This window comes from Populus trichocarpa, chromosome 8 (genome assembly GCF_000002775.5).
Source record: "Populus trichocarpa isolate Nisqually-1 chromosome 8, P.trichocarpa_v4.1, whole genome shotgun sequence".
Taxonomy (NCBI): domain Eukaryota; kingdom Viridiplantae; phylum Streptophyta; class Magnoliopsida; order Malpighiales; family Salicaceae; genus Populus; species Populus trichocarpa.
This window is the reverse complement of record NC_037292.2, coordinates 4,707,766-4,726,070: the sequence shown is the minus strand read 5'-3', so window position 1 is coordinate 4,726,070 and position 18,305 is coordinate 4,707,766. Positions and strand designations below refer to the sequence as shown.

The 18,305-nt window shown below is 33.6% G+C and overlaps 2 protein-coding genes across 3 annotated transcripts; both read right to left on the bottom strand.

The window, feature by feature from the left end:
* Nucleotides 1–4,120: 4,120 nt before the first annotated feature.
* On the bottom strand, nt 4,121–11,182 carry LOC7472457 (phospholipase A(1) LCAT3). Of its 2 annotated transcripts, none has more exons than XM_002311222.4 (11): nt 10,856–11,181; nt 9,514–9,605; nt 8,234–8,361; nt 7,928–8,063; nt 7,751–7,802; nt 7,015–7,115; nt 6,534–6,713; nt 5,979–6,136; nt 5,396–5,450; nt 5,078–5,131; nt 4,121–4,499 (listed from the first exon to the last, which is right to left on the bottom strand). In XM_002311222.4, exons 1-11 carry the CDS (start codon nt 11,070–11,072, stop codon nt 4,338–4,340), a joined length of 1,335 nt encoding a protein of 444 aa, XP_002311258.4. In that variant the 5' UTR covers nt 11,073–11,181; the 3' UTR covers nt 4,121–4,337. The 2 variants fall into 2 exon arrangements, with proteins under 2 accessions (XP_002311258.4, XP_024461715.2); XM_024605947.2 differs by lacking the exon at nt 4,121–4,499 and adding an exon at nt 4,562–4,984 and having other exon boundaries at nt 10,856–11,182.
* Nucleotides 11,183–15,061: 3,879 nt separating this feature from the next.
* Nucleotides 15,062–16,891, bottom strand: LOC7462113 (60S ribosomal protein L38). The gene is made up of 3 exons (XM_002311221.4): nt 16,728–16,891; nt 15,639–15,822; nt 15,062–15,264 (listed from the first exon to the last, which is right to left on the bottom strand). Exons 1-3 carry the CDS (start codon nt 16,728–16,730, stop codon nt 15,242–15,244), a joined length of 210 nt encoding a protein of 69 aa, XP_002311257.1. The 5' UTR covers nt 16,731–16,891; the 3' UTR covers nt 15,062–15,241.
* Nucleotides 16,892–18,305: the final 1,414 nt, after the last annotated feature.

The window sequence follows — 18,305 nt, the reverse complement described above, 5'->3', positions numbered from 1 at the left end:
CAACCTCAAGAGTCAAGAGTAATTTTAAAAGCCTTTTACATTAACCGCGGTGTGATCTGCCTTCTGCATTCAACGGAAGAGGCTTCAAATTGTCTGGATATATTCTTCTGTATCCATGAATAGCTGGTGCTGTATATATATATATAGAATAAAGTATGGAATTCTTGAAAGAAATATATATAATAAATGATGATATCTTCGCTCATTTTAAATCAATATAATTTGTCTACAGTACTGGGAAGATATTTGCAGGCTATACGCGCAACAGTACAAAAGATTATAGTCTATACAATTATAAGGTCATATGGAGCACAGAAGCCAAGGAAAGAGAGAGTGGTTATACATATTCAAAGCCAAGAGCCAGCGGGAACTGGGATTGCATTGGAGAAATCAGCGGAGCACCCGTGCCCCCTTGGAAAGAATTCCTCTACGTGAATATTGCCAAGAAAAACTGATCTCTTCTCTCACTCGAAAGAAAGTATAGCAGGAGTAAGAGAGTTCCAAGAAAAGCAAACTTTGTTAAAGATAACAAGGGTCCAACCATGCTTTGCTTTGTTTCCATGCCTTGTCCTCTCAATTCGTTAGGGTTTTCTTTTCTGCTTTTTCTTTTCTCCTCATTTTGCATAGGTTTTATTTTAATGTTCTTGCACTATACTACTATATAGATTGAATTTGCCATTTGGCTACACCAACTTCATCAAGTTAATTAATTTTTTGACATTACATCACTGGATTAACCTGTGATTCTTTCTAAACAAGAATGTTTAAGTTTTAGATTTGACGAGAGTGCTCATGACGCAAAGCATAAAATAAATAAATTCACTGCTCATCTTGTGATGGTTAGAGCGAATTAAAAGAATATGTAAATGTTAATCCATATTTAAGTAACCAATTAATTCAAAATTTTAAGTTGTTAATTACGTAAAATCTTGATTAAAAATCGTTCTTGTTCTACTCTTCAACCGAGGCATGATGCACAATCTAAGTTCTTCAATAAATTAATACATTTAGATTATCAAGTGGTGAGGTTCTGTAGTAGTACTTTTTACGGCAATAAAAATGAGATGCAAACATTACGCATAACTTATAATGTCAGATTAAATATTGAGAATAAAATATTAAGTTTATGTTAAAGATTAATATAAAAAAAATTAAAATTTTTTTTTCTGTTGGTTTAAGTTTTTAAGCTAGAGTGTTTAAATTAGATAATGATGAGTTTATGCAATTTAAATTTAAAATATTTTTACTTGAAAAAATATTAAAGAATAGTATTAAATTAGACTGTTTAAAAATTTGTATCTAGAGATGATTTTTTAATATGTTTAAATTAAAAATACATGGTTAAAAATTTGAAATCTAAGAAATGATTAAGAAATCACTCACCGTGTTAAAAGACTTGAACTTTCGGGCGCTTAATTATGAAGTGGCAGGACGTATTTGTGGTACACTTAGATACATGTTATTAAAACCCAAAGTCAAGTCAAATTACAGAAACAGAGCTGTTAATTTGGCGACATGAGTGTAATACGAGGTAGGATTAAAATAGTGAATGCCTGCCTCATGCGTGTCTGTGACTGTCTGAAATAGAATCCTGATAAGCTAACAAGCCCTGGGAATGCTCATTCTCGTCTCTTTCTCGGGATTTTTATTCATCGATCTTCGATTTGCCTCAGAACCCCATGTAGGGTTAGAAAATCTGTTTGGGATTCAAACCCTTTTGACCTTGGACCTTGCCATCCCTAATTCTTGACCTCTACTTGCTTTAAAGAGCCTAGCCATCCAGCCCTAGTTGAAAAACTAAAAGAGTTTCAAGTACTGCTAGTATTGTTTAAAATTATGAGATATCAAAACTGTTTCTTGAAGTAATGTCTTAGATTCAAGTGTTTATTATTGGTACCCTGTGGCCTAAGTTGATCTTCCCTTGGCATGTGTACAAGTGCCCCTCTTTTCTTTCTAGTTTGTGCATGTGTTAAATATTCATGAACATGTAAACTTACGGGTGCACATTGCTGCGCGTGGTTTGAGGTGATCTTCTCCCCTTCGTGTGTGTGTGTGTGTATACACCCTGCTCTCCCTGCATCATCTCTACTCATTAAGCAACTGTCCAATGTCCTTCCTTTACTGTAATCCAATTTGAGGCAGGCAGCAGCTGCTAAGGCCTGAGATATAATATTTCGTATGGCTACTTGCTTATACACTGGGTGGATGTAACCATGTTTTTGTTTCCCAGGTACATCGAGTCCCATGGAGTATTTGCTACTGCAACATGTTCACATATAATTTTCACCACCCAGCATGCCCCACACACACCCAATGTATTGAATAATGTACATTATTCAAGAACCATGATATCGATCTGGAGGTGATGAATTTATGACCGAGTTTGTTTGAAGCAAAAACCTTCCAAAATTGGATAAACTAACTAAATTGTGGTAAATAAAATCTTCTCATGTTTGCCGTTGTTCCTACTAATTCCAAAACATACCGTACGTAAAACTAGAAACATTTTCCTGCCATGTAAAGGGCTAAATCTTGGTAGTCAAAGATTGTTGTTGGGCCGATGACAGGAACATAAACAACTCTTAGCAGACTGCGCTGGGCTAAGTAATTAACCATGGATGGAGTACTGGTCTTGCTTTGGCCCGTATTCTTGTATCAAGCCTACTGGTGAGATAGGTCGGCTTTCAAACAACGGTGTTTATGTTACATCTTGAAGATCGAAGTAAACGAGGACACGAATTTGCAAATCCTGAAACAACCAGGACTATCTGTCCCCTTGTATATCACTCGCATACCATTACCTTTGGATATCATCAAATCCTGAAACAACCAAAACTATCTGTCCCCTATTGCAATGTGTCACAAAAAGACGTTGCTGACAAAATCCTGATGCTATGCTTGAGATTGCTTATCCTATGTTATTCGAGTTGTGTAACCCTATAACTGGTCATGTTTCCCCATTGCGGAGTTTTAGAGTTTACGGCAGAGGAGGGTTTCATTACAACAGTGGATGATGGAGAACTTGAAACTAGAGAAAGGAAGCGTACGTTGCACTGATAAAGAGTGCTGATCTTGCGAAGGGAACTTACATGAAGTTACAGCCACATACCACAAGATAACGAAGATTATTAGAAGTTAAAATCTTCAAAAACTCAGAATAACGTAACTATTAAGAGATATAAAAAATATTTTGTTTTAGAAAATACCCTCATGAACTTTACTTTTCTAACTGTTGGTGATACTATCATGATAATGCACAACAACAAAAAATATTACATTGATGTTGTTGAAGCAAAGCCATCATCTTTGCACCTCCTCTGGATTGTCAAGAACGTGAAAGATTGGTTGAAAGACTACGCATTGAAGATGACAGAGAACAGCCCCTTTCCCTTTCGAAGCATCCAACAAAATCGAAAGAAGAGCAAGAGCAGCCAGTGATGCAAGAGTTCACCTCATTCACAGGTGCAGCAAGGCGGTTGGATGGGAAAGCTGCGGCATCAATTCCAATTAAGGACTGCCCTCCTATGCAAAAAGAGCAGTAACCGGCAGGTGCTACAACAGATGCTGGATCAAGCAATAACTCCAGTAAACATGGGAAGCTCGTCTTTGATTCAAGTGCGGCTGATGCTCGTGACGCATCAAGAACACTAATAAAAGAGGATAGCAAGAGGGAATCCTTAGAGAAGGAAGAAGAGAAGTTCAAACCCTTTACTGGAAGAAGTTTCAAAATCACAGATAAATAATCCTTTAATTTCACTATTTTCCCGTCAGTTTAGGGTAGATGAAAGTCAGTATCCAATTGCGTACTATTGTTTGTGATAGAAGCATCTCTATGTAAATGATATATTCTGTCCAATTGATTATTATAGTTCTTGATTACAATTAGCAGCGCCCATAATTAGAAACTGATATAAGCTTAGAGCGATAAGCGAATGACTCCCAAGTAATCAAGTAAATAATTATTTAGACCCTGATCATAAACATTCCTCCCACTTTTATGTGAGTGGAAGAACAATACAAAGGAAGTATAGAATAAACCAAACCCAACTCAAGCACTGATAACACTCAACCACCGGCCTTAAGATGTGGTTTGAACGGAATATTTAAAAAATACTTTAAATGTCATAATCCACGAATGAATTTGAGAAAATTATTATTACTACTATTATTTGTTGTTAAAGAAAATTATTAATGTCCATATTTACACCACCGTGCAAATAACAATTCTGAGCTGCTTTTTTTTTCCTAGCTTTTCATGCCAGCCCAGTTTTTACATGCACAAATGAGGTACATGTCAAGCAGAAATAAAGATTTCATGGATAGAAACAGCATTTAGGTTATGGAGAAGCATCCGCCACTTGGGATGTCTTTGAATGCTTACTGACATTCTGCTCAACTCCCAACCATTTCTGGATAAGTTGAAATGTTGTTTTGTCACACAGCAGTCCACGGTGATTAGCAGTAACTCCTACTCTTTCCACTGCCACAAAACCGTCTGCCTGTGTACCAGAAAGATTATTCAGAATTCAGTACACATTTTAAACTTTTTGGAGAAAAAGCTGAAGCTTGAATATTGAACAGTAGTAGTGAAAACTCAAGAAGATTACACAAACAAGATAGGTATGCTTAGTAGCAAAATTGATTTTTCTAAAATACAGCAAAAATATTCACTGTCTAATCTACTACCGCTTCTACTTCTTGTTCCCCTATTTTTTCTAGCTAAATATTTAAAGATTCGGGGAAGAGGAGAAGATGAACTAACATCAAATATTTTGACATCATGTGAACCCATGGTAAAAATGAGTGCGGCATTAAGCTATTGAACATTATGGTTTTTATATGGCACCTCTCCCTTCACTGCATCTACAAACATAAATTCTGCAAAATGATGCATGAACCCTCTTTTATTCAGGACTACCCACTATTTCATCTTTGGTCACACTCCAACAGAGAACTTCAGTTGCTATAATGTTTTGGCAATTGACTGCAGAATTTCACCCCCAAGATCATCAAATCACCATCCTTGTAAAAATTTTAAGTACATAATAGATATTAAACGAAAGGTTAGAAGAAGCACCCTTGCTGATTCAGCGGGAACAGTTCCATCTCCATCCACATAAGAATACTGGGGCTGAAACAACCAAATTTTAATACAGTCAAATGAAATTAGCACAAACATTATGACTTATAGCAGCAATTCTTGAGAGGTATAAGAGGAACAACCATCAAAAACAGGAAAATCGCTAATAAATCCTCAAGTGTATGGCACAAAATTATCATCTGAGGTTTGAATGATATCAGGGCCTGGTCCTAATATAACCCATCAGATCTAGGTAAATGGAATAGGATCCAAAATTCATTCCTACTTAAGACGACAGACATCTTAATCACCTACCATTGAATGGCACACTTCAGACAGGTCCTCTACTGGGGATGTCTCTGTACCATAGCTGCATTAAAGATGGATATATCACATCAGCTTTAAAGTACGAAATATTTTCAAAGGAATCAAAATAAATCTCATCTCACACTGTGCAAAATCTAGACTCTGAACATGTCAACATGATCACAGCGTATACTGATTTGCTACCATTCATTGGAAGAGTTGAATCGTTTTAACAAAGGATTTCAGATTCACTTTTCAACTGAATTTTAGTTTGTTCAGAAATCACTGCTGCAGAGAGTGTGCCTTTGGTGAAATTAAGGTGTTATATTTAGCTAAGTTTAGCAAATTTTGGTGATGCATGCTTACAAAACGTGAAACCACTCCACATTCCACTAAAGAAAAACGAGAGCTGTCTTCCAAGGAATTAGACCACTTATGTCATGGTTTCATTCCAAACATATTTTACAAAGTACATGCTTTGAAGCAGGAACCATTTTAGTGTCTGTATAAAATGCACAGCACGGTGCCAGCCTCTTCCAAATGATTAACCTCCCGAACCAGAAATCTCCACAAATCATTTTTTTTTACATACCAGACATCAAAAGGTGTGTCAAATGATGCCCCATAAATGTTATAGAAGGAGACCCCTTCTGGCAATTGAACATTATTGAGAATCTGACGAGTACCAGCAGCCCTTTTGAGGATAGAGAGGTTGAATGGTAGCGCTATGGTGTTTCCATTATAATTTAACTGCAAAAAAAGATGAAGTATAATGAGTTTGGATGGTGATTTAATAAGAAATGCACATTAAAGTATAATGAGTTTGGATAGTGATTAAATAAGAAATGCACATTACATATCAAATACCCAGACCTTTTGATAGCACATACTACCTAGCAAGAAGTCATTATCTGTCTCAAGTAAAAGCATCAACCAAACGTACACCCAAGACAACTAAAGGAAAATGTCAAATCAATGCTAATAACTTGGTTTATGAACATTTTAATAGCATGACCTAACATAAGCATGTTGATGACCGAAACAGACAGAAATACCAGATGAAAGTTCAAGGGAGACAACAAATCCACAGAGGTATTTTCCAGCTACAAGAATCTTGACACCGAAACTTCAGATCAGATGGCGGTACCTCGTTATTCTTCAACGCTTCTTCAAAGAGAGTGATACATTCAACAGGACCAAAGGACTCCAATTTGGCAGGAGTTTCCACATCATTTGATTGCTTTCGCCAAACTTGAATTTGTGGTTCTGTTTTCCAATTAAAATCTGGATTTGGCAACATTTCATAGATCGACGGGCACTCAACCAACTATGTGCAAAAAGAAAAACATGTGCATTTAGATCACCATGGAGTTTTCACAAAAAAAATTGTATATCAGTGACAATGCTATCTGTTTACTTTTTGCTGGGGAAAAGCAATTATTGAATATGCCAAAGCACACAGCTTCAATAGATTATACAGAGATAGACAGCATAGTCAGATCTCTAACTTCCCTAGGCACTGCATGCATAGGAAAGAGAGTTTTGTGCTTTTAAGATATTTTCTGAATTGATAGTTGTTACAAACAATGGTTATGCATCAGGATAAGTGTTAAAGAAAATGAAATTACCAGTTGGTGCATTGTCCACCTAGAAACAAAAAAGTAACTCTCGAAACCATCAACAAACTGCAATCCAGTTAAGAGAGAGTCATTGATGCAACCCGGTGCACCTGTTAAGCAAAAAAGTTCATTAGCCATGTTTTCTTTAACATTAAATGAATGGGAAAGGAGGGACATGTAGGTGAAAAATACATCATTTGTTAAATGCTGAGAAATTCATGGGATAAAATTCAATAAGATCTCCTAGAATTTGATGAAATTGCAAGGACTTCCTTGTTAGTTTAAAATATAAGAAAAACCATCAGTACAAATAGACTGAGCCGGGTGGCACATGAAGAGAGCATATGCGAGGCTATCGATTAAACTTCAAATCAGAGGCCTCCGCAACTACCTTTCTAGAGGCCATCAATTGATGATATTCCTTTCACAATTGTTCTAATAATAATGACAACATCATTGGGAATTTTTCCCATCCTTTTTTATAGCGTGAATAGGGTAGGGAATTATTTTGGAATATTTTATAAAAGCACAAGATGTTTCTATTGACCAAGTGCAGCTCTACACCTACCTCATTTAAATAGCATGACATGTCTAAGCAATCATGGTGGCATGCTTGAATATAGAAAGAGCAGGTTCTTCCAAACATTTCTCAACATTTCTAGAATTCCAATAGCTCTCATAAGGTTGACAGATTCTCTCGTAGTGAAGGCATGTTTGCTAAACATAGAGACATGACATAGAGTACCTTGGAAAGGACAGGCAATGCAGATCCACTTATTCACAAACTCGGAAAACAACTGCCAATGAATGATTAAAATTAATCAGTCATGCCTCTTCTAAGAAATAAAGAGATCATTTTTGTCAGCATTCTTCGGAAAAATTTAATAATATTCAGCTTGTAGCCCAAAGAAAATATACGCACATCTTTGTGAAGTGAAATGAAACAAGAAACCAGCAGTCCACCCATGGAATGTGAAATTATATTAACTTTTCTACCCCCAGAAGCTTTATAGGCAGCTTCCAACTTTGCTTTAAGACCTTCCATTGATTTTTCAATTCTGTCAACAATAAAATATATAATACTCAGATTTTACTACAATAATAAGTAGGAAGCAAAAATAGTTTCAGACATTATCACTTTTGGATATAGATGAAATTAAATGGAAATCGTGTGGCCAAGAAAACAGCTTTACTCACCAAAAAAATAACAAGTTGAACAAACACTCACCTGTTGCTTTGCCGAAAATCATAACCATATCCAAACAATGTGGTTCCCTTCTTATATCCACATTTAACAAGCATATCAATCATGTCATGAAAATGATAAACCCCCGACAAATGAATAAGTTTCACAAACTGGAAAACGACAATGGGTATCAGATATATAACAGAAATTGTATTTTGTTTCATAGATGGATTACAATGAAAATATTGATAAATTAGAAGAAAAAATGACAAAATAAAATAGACACTCCAACCCACAATATCATGATTCGGTATTTGTATTACTAGACATCAAATGCAGTATTTGAATAAGGAAATAAATTACAGCAAGTCATAAGCTAATCCATGGAGATAATAACTGAGAAGAATCAAATAGAGCAATAACAGAAAATCAAATAGATATTGTTTGTATTGGCAAGTCCAGGATCTCAAGGATTAATATGTATAACAATAGAACAAACTAAAAGCACATTATTGTAATAATGACTCAACACCCAGCCTCAATTTGAGGAGTCCAACATATTGTACATATGAGCAGGCAAATCCCAGAATGTATCACATCACCAATTCATATAGGCAGACTTAACAGTACTGCCAGTTCAGTAGCAGTTTAATGTTAAGATGGCACCAGTAGGGGAAAAGAAGACACATCTCATCAGTCACACCAAAATATAGTATCAAGAAACAATAAGTAACTTTTAATTTTTTATGGGAATCATTATATAGAAAAACTAATCCGCAGAAATGCTAAACAAGAAGAAAAAAATAACTAATTTGCTAGGACAAGGGGTAATTAGTAACCCTGTCTTTTTCTCCACCAAATTGATTGTTGGAGGGTACAGAACTAAAAGATGCCTTCTTTTTTGTGGGATATGTATATGTATGATGATAAGTGCAGACTTATTCTATTATGCAGAGCTAAAACAAGCCTTTTTTGTGGGATATCACGTATATGTATGATGATAGTTGCATATACTTATTCTACTGAAATGGAATTGTCATTTGAGTGAAAAGAGATTAACCATAGCCATTATCCTTCCATTATTTGGGTGCAAAAAACAAGCAAGGAAGAAATCTATCCCACACATATATTTTTATTTTTATTTTTTTGCCTTTAAACAAAAGGAAAGGGTTATTTCTCACCCTTCCCCGTAACTTTCCTTTCTTCTTACCCATCCCTTCCTCTCTATATATCTTCCCAGGCAAGGTACTGTAAGGTTTTAGTCAAGATTGCAACACAAGTTCTGGACAACAAGAATTCACGGAGAAAATTATTAATCTTACCCATGACGGATCTAAAATGTCAATTGCGTATAGCCCAGAATCATCATCAGGGACTACAATCTCAGTGTCACTGTCCAATACTTCAGTATAACCTGAAAGATACAACTACAGGAACTTCAGGAAATATAGGGGGGGGAAATGATCGAACCAAATTACTGAGCACATGATGGGCCAAAAATGCAGCGTGTCATAGCCAAGTAGCTTAAGAGTAAAAAACCAAGCGATTGAATAATCTAACAGTGCCACAGCACTCAAAAAGCCACATTTTTATTACAGATATCAACTAAGGAATAGTACCACTTTTGAAAGTCAATAAGAATTTCATAAATGATCCAAATTTGAATAAGAACATCCAGGGATTTTGTCGGGTCCTGAAAACATAACATAATTTTCATGTTTAGTAGTGATGGTAAAAAATATACATATTTAAGGGTTTTTTAAAAAAAAAATTAATTAGTTTTTTCAAACCTAAAATCCTTTATAGAAAAGTATTTCTAATTAAAACTTCCCTAACTAATAGAATCTATCTATCATTAGAGTTTATAACAAGTAAAATATTAATCAAACTAGAAATACTAATCTAAATAGAAAAAAATCTTAAATCAGCTAGAAAAATAAAGATAATTTTGCACGGTAACTTCCGTCCTTTATTTGGAGGCCTTCACAACTTCTGATTATCATGATATTTTAACCAAATTGAAAACATGGCCTCCAGAATGTTCTATCAAAATTACAGCTCGATGCAAGCAACGATGAAATTAAAAGTTGTGATTGATTTACCAAATCATGTCTTGGACTTCTTTTAAACTAAAGAAAAAAACTAAAAACTTTAATCATTAATAAAATAATACAATAACCATTATTATTATTATTATAACAAGAGTAATGAAGGAATTTCCCCTCGTTAGAAGATTCCGATTCAATTTTTAAGAAGATAAAGTTACATACTTTCACTTTGGGACTGAGAAGATTTTTTTTCCTTCTAGTAAGAAGGAAGTAAAGTAAAAGAAGACTTCAAAGAAAATATAATTTGTTTTCTGCCCTTTTTGCCACTTCCTGTCCTCTTCCCACGACCAAACAAGTGTGTGTGTGTGTGTGTGTGTAGATGAATGAATATAAATGATATGTCACACAAAATTCTTGTCTTTTCTACATTTTCTTGATAACCAAACTCTTTTAGATAAATACCAATTCATATTTCTCTTTCTCTTTCTTTTCTCAGCAACCAAACAAACAAAGAAGTACAGAACTTTCTAAGCATAAACACAAGAACTACATCCATGCATGAGTAGAGAACACAATACATATGTAAGTATTTAGTCGTAAAGAGAAGGGAGGAGACCTGTTTTTGGATTATAAACAGACCATATTTTCTTCTTGAACTCCAAATCAGCCAAGAGAAGCCTGACCCAAACCCGAGTCTCAGACCCGTTCTTCTTCTTTGAATGGAGAATGGACCCTGCGATTCCGGAAACCAATAGTACCGGGTCACGATCGGGTTCGGTATCGTCGAAGCTTCGGTCTCCGAAACATGGGCAGAAACTGAAGTCTTGTAGCATGATTGGGTTGAAACGGGAATGTATTCGGGTTCGGGTTTGAGAATGGCAGAGACTAGAGAGTGCCAGTCAGGATGGTTGGTGGTGGCCGTCGGTCCATTTTCCTTTAATACTTATTGCAGTCTTTAATTTTTGTTTTTTTATTTTATTTTTTGGCTTGATGCGCGTGCAAATCGATAAGATTGCGGTACAGGTCAAGATTTAAATTTTAAAAAAATAAAAAATATATTATTTTAATATATTTTTAAAACAAAATATTTTAAGAAGTAATTATTTTATATTTTTATATTTTCAAAGTGTTTGAAAATATAAAAAAAATTCACTTTTAAAATATTTTTTATTTGAAAATATATTAAAAAAATATATTTTATTTTAAAAAAATATATTCTATTTTAAAAAAATTATTTTTAATATTAACATATTAAAAAATTAAATTTTAAATAAAACAAAATTTTAAATTTGGATAAAATACATGTTGGACCTGGTCGTCAAACATCACACGGATATTCGAGCTAAATACAATTGTGGACACATTTTGCTTTGTCATCCTTGTACTTTTCACTTCCTACTTGTTGATCTTAATAGCAATAATCACTCAAATAATGTGCTGTTATTTTAATTCTTGAGAATAAATCAATTTTATGGTGTACCAAAATAATTCTCTACCTTCAATCAAATATAACATTTTATTGAAGCCGATTACATTTTACATTTTTTTTATTTAATATCAATAAACAGATAAATAAATGCCGGGAAATAACAAGCGGCCCACGTTTTCGGTGGCTGTAGTTGAACAACCACCACCTACCCGTCGTGTCTTGAGAAAGCTCCACAGACTCTGACAGCAACAGGGGAAAGAAAATAAAATAGAAACCATACTTATCAGTAGAGTGGATAGAAAATGTACAGAAGGGAACCCAGCAAGCAAGCAAGAAGAATATGCTGCGGAATCGTGCCTGTCCAGGATTTTGAAGTAATTTTCTTTTTCCCTGTACAACTTCACTTTTCTTGATTTTTATTTATTTATACAAGAAAGGTGATTCACGAGTCACGATCAAGATTGTAAATTTTATTTTATTTTATTTTTTTAATTAAAATAAAATATTTTAGTTTTGTAGTGTTTAAGCGTGCTATTTCAAGGTTGTATTATTCATATATATATATATATATATATAATTCAACAAATATAATTTAAATTCAAGATAAATTAATTATAAATTATGTAATACAAATATAATACCAAATAAATATAATTTTAAAATTTAAAATATTTCTAAATAGTCAAGATTGAATAGATTTTTAACTTAAAGTAATTCAACTTAAACAAAATATCAAAATACTATGAAAGTAAAATGTTTTAACACAAATATTTTAAACATAAAGTTAGGTCAATGTTATCAAGGCTGATGAAATCTAAAGCATCCATTGTTTTGCTTAAATTTCTACAAAGTTTAAACATGAAAAAACAACATGAATATAAACCATATATATAAGTGATAAATCTAATTTTAAAAAAATAATATAATTGTTAATGAAAATAAAAATAATAATTTTAAATATTATTATTAATATCATTGTTATTGGAAATAGTAATAAAAAATAGCTTTTTATACTTGGGTGATTTAATTAATTAAATTGAACAAGATTCAATTTGATTCAATGGCTTTTCAAGAGCGGAACGGAACATGTGGAATGAAACCGGAATGTTCCGGCCGGAATTTAGCTGAAAAATCCGGAACGGGCCGAGATTTAAAATGAGATGAAAATTGTTCTGTTTTGTTCCGTTTTTTAAATTGATATGAATATTTCGACAATTTCAAACAAAACAAAACAGAAATTGACAACCTTGATCACGACTCGGACTTTACTGTCACTTTGCTTGAATAAATTGCTCTGATCTTTCTCTTTATAATCATCAATCATGGGCTATGAAGTATGCACTTGAATATGGGAGTCGATCACAGATGTTTATTAATTTTATTTCCATTTAATCATGAAACTATATTGGTGTCATGATTTTGATCTCATTTATTTGAATTAATTATAAGCATCGTCGACAAATTCATATCCTAATAATCTTTACATCACATTTTATCTTTTGATCTTCTAACTTCAAGAGTATTCATCTTCAAGTTCCCCACATCCTGCTAATTTAAGAAAAAAAACCTGATATATCATACCCATATCCAGCTTGTGAAATTATTTAATTTTATACAATTAATCCATGATTTTGCCCTTCCAAATTCTACTCACACCGCAACTCTCGAGTCTTGTATTGTTGGCCTTGTTTATTTTTGTATTTTAAAAGTGTTTTTGAAAAGTTTTAAATTTATTTTATTTTATTTTGTTTAAAACTAATATTTTTTGATATTTTTAAATTATTTTGATACGCTGATATCAAAAATGATTTTTTAAAATATTATTTTAATATTTTTATGAGTAAAAAATACTTTAAAAAACAACCGCAACCACACTTCGTAATACCGTGATCCTCTTCCCTACAAAGCAGCATAAAGATGATCAGTAAAATTCTTACGGGTGTCTTTACCTCTGAAATTAAGGAAGACATCATATCTCCATTTACGGGAAGAAGAAGAAGATGCGGAGAAGGAGGCTTGTTCAATGTCCCTGGTGCCCATGAAAAAAAGTTTACAGGCTTCGGTAGTATAAAAATTAAAAACGTAGTGGCATAGCATTCATTTCCCTTGTAATTGAAAAAAAGATTTCAACTGCTAAAAACAAACTCATTTCCTCCAGACATGAATATTCACTTCCATCTAAATCCTTGGCTGAATTTAAGTCCGAAATTACATTTTCACAATTCGCTCTGTATCTCTTCACAAAGTAAACCCAAATGACATTGATGCGTATTATTTTTTTTAGTTTAACGTGGATGTCCGGGCCAGTTTACGCGCACTTCGACTAATTCCACGAGCCCTGAAATTAACGACCATGTAAACCTCTAATGACTATTATATAAGCAACCACAAGGTTCAACATTGATGCTTATTATTAATTGGTGATCTTCTGTGTAAAAATAATCAGGTGATTGAAGATATCAAGAGCTTCAGAGAAACAGCTCCGATGCATTTAGGCTAACACTTGCCCCAAATCTTCCGTACCTAATATTAGATTTTGAATCCAAATCCCTGACCTTGGACGTTGTTACTCTGTCAACTTGCACCAGAGCTTTGGTGGCATGGATAGACCTTTGATAGAAAAAGGTTCATTTGATAAATCTTTGTAGTTAATGACGCATGACGAGGCAGAATTCTAGATTTTAAAGGATTCAGTAACCTTTCTATAATTCTATGACCATTTTTCGTTCATTATCTGTGAATTTTCAAAAAATATAAAAATTTGTTTTTCAACGCAATTGATTTGTATGGAAGGGAACGATGTTCGGCATGGTTTTTAATATTATCATATGATGTTCGTCATTACTAAGAAGTAAAAACCAGTTTCTTGTTCAAAAAATCTGACCTGTTAGAATGTTGCAAAATATCTAGGGCAACATCTTGAAGACGACAGTCACACTACATATAGGAACGGGAAAGAAAATTACTCAGCTCGACGAAATTTAGGATCACTCCCATAAACTCAAGGACAGCCTTGAAATCAGCAGTTTAAGACTTCGAGCATTCTCTTATATACACAGACCAGCCCTCTGGAGTTTCCACAGCTCGGAAATTTTCTATGACATTTTGTTTTCACGTCGAGTATTTACTTATTTCTTGACGAAACCTCACTTACAGTCTCAAGAATATACATAGCTCAAAATCTGAGAAATTTTTTGATTTATGGATTTTTACTTTGTTAACACTCGTGGAAATAGGGACGACAGATTCAACCGAAATTGTAGCAGCGAGAGTCAGACGGCCTACAAACATTGACGCTTTTGCCTCTAGAATAATTTATTTGGATCACCCGTGCTCAGAGAATAGATGAAAAAAATTGAATATGACTAGTGAAAAACTTTCTCCAAGAAGCGGTTCTAACAATCCACCACTTTGTATTATAAGAAGGCCTCTCCACGAATAGGATAAGATCTCAGTGGTAAGTCACTAAATCAAGACAAAATTACTCAAAAATCACAATAAAAAAAAAATAAACAAGACTAAATATTAGATCCTTGACTTCAGTAAAGGCCCAGAAACACTTCGATTGTTTCTTCACAGTTCCTGAACACTCAAACCTACAAACAGAACGTTTGAACCAAGTAGTGAGCAGTCACCTAAAATAAATCACACAGACTACACAATCAATCCTTTTCAAGGATTTAATAATTCAAATAGAAGGGGGAAAGGGAGTAAAGAAATTGTTGGGTTCTTAATTTTATCTCAAAAATCTTGAGCACGAGCAAGAGAGATATTATTAATTAAAATAAAAAAGGAATCAAATTGATATCTAGCAAAAAGTACATGATTGTAGTTTAGATCATTAGAGGTGCGAAACGCATGTAAAAGATGATTGGTTATTGACATGGATAGCCTTCGATCAAAACAAAGTGGAGTAATTCAAAAATGACACAACATATAAACAGCAATTAAAGACAGAATGTCCCTATACCTGGAGGAAGAGATTGCTTCAACTTGTCAGCCTTCTCAGGATCAAACACACACAGTGTGTAAAGATACTTGGAGCATCGAACCTTGAACTTCACCACATCTCTTCTCCTCTTGATTTTAACAGAACGAGCATCCTTCCTTCTTGCTGTGAGAAGAAAATCCTTGATTTCATGTATCTGCTTTGGCTGTTAGTAACAAAGGAAGACTAAAAACTATTAGAGCGTTCATAAAATTCAGGGAGCACACCAATTTCATGCCATGGGAAAATAAACAAACCAAATGTACCGAATCAGCAGTTATAAAAGAAACAAGAAAAGCATTTTCCCCGCAAGAGAGCAGGAAACATAATAAGATCTTAGATGGTTCCACACGAATCAATTTTTCCAAAACTTATTCCACATCAAATCGGATTGCTACCCAATTTCCACTATAACAGCACGTCTAGCAATTAGCTTGTGTAACTTGTTGTCAATTAAGTAGCTTATAATTTCAAAAATTCATCACTACAAAAAAAAAAAAACACCAAGGTTAAATGCATCTATCTGGCTGTGCAAATAACTAAAAAAACCCAGCTTTTATAACATTAGGCAAACAACAAAGATATCTCTAGCTGAACCAAAAAAAGCCCAGGCGCTGCAAGGCATCCTCGAACACAGTTGCTAGAATAGGAACACAGTCGATTCCATTCTCCATCAATTGCCACAATTGAGAAAGCTGGTTACATCCATTTAAGTCAGCGAAATTTGAAACTTATTTCCTTAGTTAACCATCAAAACTAGAGTCCCTGACATATGGATTAAGCTCTAAATTTTTTTTATTTTCCAATGTCTAACTGATACAACATAATCACCACAAAACCAAACAACATCGCATTACGAGCAACATCGTATTAGTATTGCACTTCTAATCTGCTTGTAAGAAGAAAGTAATACATATAGAGCCCGAATGGAGGAGATGCCACCATAGAGGCTACTGAAAACAGCAATAGTCTACACACATCTGTAACGATGGACAGGGGCAGTTTTCCAGGCAGTTCTTATTATATGCAAAGAAACAAACATGAAGCAAAACGAGTTCACAACAAATTTACCATTTTTGCTTTTTATCGTCCGCTTCCTCTCACTTCTCCTGAAGACGCCTCAGAGAGCAGCAGCACTAGATGGCGGCAGTAGTAGATATGTGTGTTCGGGTGAAATGCTTCTAAACCCTAGTTTTATCTTTTTTTTCATTTCCATACGTACCCCCGCTCCTTTTTGTTCTTTCCATTTATTCCGTGATATTACCGTACTATTTTATGGGCCTACATCACTTTATCTAGCTCTTGTGCTCAATAGGCCCATGAATTGGGGGGTGTTGGATCGAGGCCCGTAGCGTTAAATACACTGAAACAATATTAGTTGATGCATTTTAGGGGAAACAATCCATCAAAATTGATTTCGCGCTAAATATAATTAATATTTTATTTTATAATCTTGATTTTTTAAAAGAAATTAGTTGAGGTCATTTTCTTGATACCTTTAACACGAAGCACAACGTCAAGTGGCTTTTTAAAGATGTGAAGTCCAAGATTGAGAAATCTTCCAGCGTAAAGTGTACAGGAAAAGCCGAGAATGATCCGACAGATCCGTGCTATGCTCTTATCAAGTTACTGGTACAGATGCTTGATCCTACTGTGAAGGTTTAAATCCAAGGAGATTCGAGGAAAATAAGTTTTTGGTCCCTCTACATGTCGGCATAGAGATTCGGTTAGATTTAATTATTTTTTAAAGTATTTTTTATTTAAAAAATATTAAAATATATTTTTATTTTTTAAAAATTACTTTTAACATTAATATTAAAATAATTGAAAAAATTTAAAAATATTAATTTTAAATAAAAAATTTTAATTTTTAATTTTTTTAAAAAACACTTTTAAAATAAAAAATATACTTGAAAATCAAATTTGAAAGGGGTTAAGGTCATTCTGGCTCATAGTAGCAGGAAGAATTATTTATTTATTTTTTATTTTTTTTTGTTGAAACAACGTTAGAACAGTGATTGCAAATTGCAAAAAATGAGATGGAAAAAAATAAATAAAAAGGTAATGGAACTTCTCCAAGAAAAAAATAAAAAATCCAACTTTTGGTTTAACAACTTGCTTTTAATTTGTCTTTTTAATGGGAAGATCTTGAGTTTTTTTGAAGAAAAAAAAACCAGATCACTAGGCTTATAGTGTATTTCATATTGTAACAATATTTATATTTGTTAAAGTGATTTTTATTTAAAAATAATAAATATTTTTATTTTAAAAAATTTATTTTTAATATTAACATGTAAAAATAATTTTAAAATATTAAAAAAAATAAATTTTAGAAAACGACAAAGAAGGTTCTAATCACTTGTTTTCACGATCTGATCTTCCATATCTGATTGAAATCCTTTCAAAATCATAAAAAAATGAATTTTTTTTGCTCGTTTGAAGTTTCGGGCATTGAACTTTTAAGATGGGTTTTGCATTCCCTGTAGTTGATCGCAAATATGGTGCTGGTGATGCAGTTCTTTTACGAACGAGAGTGAATTCTGTCACGAATATGTCAGCGGAAGTGGTGGCGTTCGTCTGTCTCGATCGGGTGATGTGTGTATTCCCTTTTTCTTTTGTTTTATAAGTACATATATAATCTATAAAAAA

Excerpts from the sequence above, each read along its gene's own strand:
- LOC7472457 (XM_002311222.4), bottom strand. The coding sequence starts at position 11,072 with ATGCTACAAGACTTCAGTTTCTGCCCATGTTTCGGAGACCGAAGCTTC. Across the intron at positions 9,606-10,855 it reads TGTTTATAATCCAAAAACAG|GTTATACTGAAGTATTGGAC; the intron begins GTCTCCTCCCTT and ends TGTATCTTTCAG. Across the intron at positions 8,064-8,233 it reads GATTTTCGGCAAAGCAACAG|AATTGAAAAATCAATGGAAG; the intron begins GTGAGTGTTTGT and ends TATTGTTGACAG.
- LOC7462113 (XM_002311221.4), bottom strand. Across the intron at positions 15,265-15,638 it reads GAAGCAATCTCTTCCTCCAG|GTTTGAGTGTTCAGGAACTG; the intron begins GTATAGGGACAT and ends TTCTGTTTGTAG.